General features: G+C 28.5%; 1 protein-coding gene and 1 long non-coding RNA gene across 3 annotated transcripts in view; both read left to right on the forward strand.

Moving 5' to 3' along the window:
- The window catches only part of LOC100571941, a 7,062-nt gene extending 3,538 nt beyond the window's left edge, over positions 1-3,524 (forward strand). Inside the window, exons 2-3 of one of the 2 annotated variants that reach the window (XR_119492.4) lie at positions 2,317-2,435; positions 3,353-3,522. This is a non-coding gene — a long non-coding RNA (uncharacterized LOC100571941). Of the gene's footprint in view, positions 1-2,316; positions 2,436-3,352 lie in introns of both variants that reach the window. The other variant, XR_003839364.1, reaches the window with a different exon arrangement.
- The window catches only part of LOC100161116 (inhibitor of growth protein 4-like), a gene marked incomplete in the record, with an annotated part of 38,476 nt that overhangs the window by 21,880 nt on the left and 11,922 nt on the right, over positions 1-4,674 (forward strand). The window contains 1 exon segment of the mRNA NM_001246071.2: positions 4,513-4,521. Within this exon segment, the coding sequence (NP_001233000.1) occupies positions 4,513-4,521 (9 nt within the window).

Below are 4,674 nucleotides of genomic sequence, written 5' to 3' on the forward strand. Positions count from 1 at the left end.
ACGGTGACAACAAATATCAGTGTTACGTCCTCTTTAAAAGTAAGGCTGGGAACACACGGGCGTTATTTTACTTTTCGTTTTTCACAAGAGTTTTTTAAGGAATACTCTAATACGTTTTTCCTGTATAAGTACCTATTCGAAATGTGACAACTGCAGGTTATTCCACATAACTGATTGTAAATGTTTATACATTTATAAATTATAATATTAATTTAAATTTAATAAATCATATGCTGCGTAGACAGTAGCGTAGTGCTAACATACTTACATACCTATTATTAGCTATATGATATCGGCCTACATGTTTAGCCTTGTAGACAATAGGCATAACTTACAATAATATCAAAAACGTTAAGTGCAGCTGTAGGTTAATTTTAAATAATTTTTTTTCAAAAATTAACTTACAATTGACTAAATGGTAATTTAGAAAATACCAAAAATTTAATTGCACAGAAACTTGTTATTTATTTTTTAAATGTAGGCTATTAAATCTTGATTTGTTTGTAGTCATTTTGATTGATACATCAATATTAAATATAAATATTAATAGAAACATTTTTATTATTTAATATAATATTATGTATAAATATATAGTTATACTGTCGACTAACACTTCTGATAGTGGACTGTATTTTAAATTCTGATTGAAACGTTGAATGTATTGATTTTACAATGGTGTGTTTTTTTTTATTTATAATTATTTTTTTTAATTTTTGTGTCTATCATCACCTTTTAGGACAGTAAAATACTTGGATTTTCTTCAACAGTATCTTTTCTGATAGGAATCTAGTTGGTACTTTGGGGGAGTCAAAAGTAAAAAATTTCCAGTTGTTTTCAAAAGCGCCGTGAAAAACAAAAGAAAAATTAGGGAAAAACGGGAATTTTTACGCAAAATTGATTTTCGTGAAAATCTATTTTGATTTTTGGTGTAACTCTAAAACAAATGACCGTAGATACGTGAAGTTTTGACTGAATGTTTATATCAGCAATTTCTATACATGATAAAATTTTCAAAATATTTTCATTTGTTCTGAACTGTTTAGGGACATTTTCAGTTTCCAATTTTATTAGTTTTTTTTTCTATGAAAACTTTATTTGTTGAGTAAAAATACTTGAAAATTTCATACAACGCTCCTACTTTATTGTTACAATGACATTTGAAAAATATTAAAAATTCTTAGTCACATTTTTTTTTTATTAGTATTTAAAGTTCAAAAATTTACAAAAAATGGAAAAACCACGAAAATTAACAAATTATTTTGAGTTAAGAATTCGTAAAATGTAATACAAGATTCCTTATAAGATCATCTACCTTTATAAAAAAAAAAATGTCTATAAGAAAGTCAAATTAAATTTTTATGAGCGTTCAAATTTTTACAACATTGGATATTCATTCAATTTCTCATGTAGCGAATTTCTTATTTTGTTGTAATTCAAAAACGAATAACTATAGATACATGAAAATTTCACTGAATATTTATTTTATCAATTCTTATACTTGATACAATTTTCAAAATATTGCTATGAATGATGCAAGGATCCTGATATATTGTTACAATAACAGTTGAAAAATATTAAAAATACATAAGCTCCATTTTTTTTATATGCATTTAAAGATCGAATTTTACAAAATTCATCAAATTTAAAATTGAATAATTATTTTGTAGTTAAAAACGTATAAAATGTTCAACTTTTATGTCTAAGGACTGAAAATTTGAAACAAGATTTCACGAAAAAAAACACACATCATTGTAAAATGAATTTTTCTCTCCACTCAGAATCTAAAATATATCAATAATGAGTATAGGTATAAAATAAATAAATGGTATTCACAGTACTAATCTAGGCGGTTCCGGCGAAAATAACTTCTCTTGGTGGCAATAGGTGGTGTAGATGCTGGTAGTGGTGACTTGATAGTGACGGTTGTGGTATGGGTGTTGACGTCGACGGGGAAAAAAACACAAAATAAAAACTAATAAACACAATGAAGTAATGCGGAATGGACATACACGTGCAACGACGGCTAACCGGTAACAACTATCGCAGCTGTGGAGTAAGGTAGGGGCGTAGGGCTGGTAGCAATTTTCCTTATCGAAGCAGTAAAGAAGTAAATATATTCTATATAGTCTAATAGTCAATAGGCTAAGTCTATACATATTACATATAGATATTATAGGGTTTTGAAGTAATTGTGTATCCATATTTATTGTGCTGAGTATAATACCTATCTTGTTCTAAGTTGTCCATCCCTAATGGTCAATACTTTTTTTTTGTCTCATGTACCAATTTACGTAAACATTATTATGCTTTTTTCAGTGTCAAATAGTTTGGAGTATAAAAACACGTTTTTAGCGCGCAATGATGTCATCAAAACCAAAGGTGCTATTAATACGTGGTGATTTTCCAAAAAAAGCCATCGATTTATTACGTACAAGGTATCTAGTTTGTTTAATTAACTATTTATTTTCATTTTTGCAATGAAATGTAACTTTATTTTGATGATTAATTATTCATAATATATAAAAATTTAACGTGTAAGTACAATATATTACATAATTACATATACATGATATACTATACTATAGAACATAGGTATTAATAGGACTAAATTTTTAACATTATGAATAAGTATTAAGTAATCACCATAATAAAGTTACATTTCATTGCAAAAATGAAAATAAATATTTTAGAACGTAGTCTACTAGTGTATTAATATTCATATTATATACTATAATAATTGAAATATTTAAATATTATAAGTTTATTAGATTTTTATATTTGAAAATGGTAAGTTAACATTTGAAACGTTAATTTATTGGTGAAACTAAATTTTAACATGGGACTAAGAACGCTTCAACTTGGTAATATTTAGTACCTACATATCTGATTTAAAAATGTTCGGAGTATGTGGGTTGTTTATTTTATGGTTTATATTATTAGATATCGAATAGGATTGGTAAAAGTTAATGTATTGAAAATTATAGACAATGGTTTGTTTTGACACGATCTCGTCAAGGAAATATGCGTTTTAGTACTATGTACTGTATAGTTATCATGAAACGTTGATATCTATTAACAAAATCTGACGATGCGTCTATTTTATACGATTCTCCATAATTTGTACTATCAGAATTCAGAACTGAATACTATAGTATAGCTCGATAATTAATACTTATGTTTTTAGAAAAAAAGTATGTTTCAAATTATCACTCTTAATTGAGTACCTATATAATTGTTATGGCCAATCTCGGCATTGTATTTGTTTTAGTTTGTGTATTAAACTGGCAATTGATTAAAATAAGGATAAAACAAACATATCTAAAATAAGTGTTAAAATATAAATTAATTACAGGTGTGACGTCGAAGTGCTCAAATGCAGCAACAATAATGGATCGATAACCTCGCAAGATATTATTAATTGTGTACCGGGCATGTTTTCAATTTTCTGTTATGCCGGGATACCAATAAACGAACAGGTCCTAAAAGCAGCAGGTTAGTGTTGGTCGATGATATTATGCTCTTAATGTTTCTATATTTAATCATATACATATTATTAATATTAAATACACATAAATATCAATAAAAAAATATATAAAAGTGATAAATAAACTATAGTTTATCACCTATACTCTGTTCAAAATAAGAACAGTAGTCGGCGGCCGAGTTCTGCACGGGCGCTTTGTTCCGTGGCAGCGCCCAACGCGTCGCCGTAGTGGGGACGGCGTCTGACTTTATGTATGACCGCCGCCTGACGAAAACTTGTCGCCGCCGACTACTGTTCTTATTTTGAACAGACTATATACGCTACGGCTATATACATTACACATTATTCATCAAAATTAAAACATAAATGTGTGGCTTAGAGTGGCGCGTTGGCTGCAATCAGTCACGCAACGTGACTTAGAGTAAGTAACGGCCGCTGCCACTAGTTCCTGGATGGGTGACTATACCAGGGTTCGTAGTGGACAAAAACCTTGCCACGTGTTTTCAACTGTACCACCACGTTACGAACGTTCCATCTTACCATTCCAATCCAACATATATCTTCCAACCCTAATTACAAGCTAATTCCCTCAGATATCGAAGCTTGTAATCCAATAAAAAAAATTTAAAAAAAATGTTTTCTAATTAAGTATACACTATTAACTTTTAACTAAGTAAAATATGACGTTATTTTTAGATTCTGAGTAGAGTGACGGAAAACGATTGGTTTTTGGTGTAACTCTAACACAAATGACCGTAGATACATGAGATTTTTACTGAATGTTTATAATAGCATTTTTTATATACCATATAATTTTCAAAATACTTTTACTTGTTTGAGCTGATTACGAAATTTTCAGTTTCCAATATTTTTACATTTTTTTCTATAAATGTAAATACAATTTTATTCGTATAGTCAAAAAGCTTGAAAATTTAATACAAGTCTCCTAATATATTGTTACAAAAGTGGTTGAAAAATATTAAAAAGGTGGGTAAGTGGATTTCGCTTTGCTGTACAGTAGGTTACAAGTGGGTCACTGTATAATGGATGGTATTAAATTTGAATTCAATGATATAATATCATTGTATAAGAAAAACGATTCTGAGCGGAGACGGTATGTTAGTCTAGGTATATGACATAATATTATATTAGGTACCTATAATAAATTCCAAATTAATCATATCATAATA

This window comes from Acyrthosiphon pisum, chromosome A2 (assembly GCF_005508785.2).
Source record: "Acyrthosiphon pisum isolate AL4f chromosome A2, pea_aphid_22Mar2018_4r6ur, whole genome shotgun sequence".
Taxonomy (NCBI): domain Eukaryota; kingdom Metazoa; phylum Arthropoda; class Insecta; order Hemiptera; family Aphididae; genus Acyrthosiphon; species Acyrthosiphon pisum.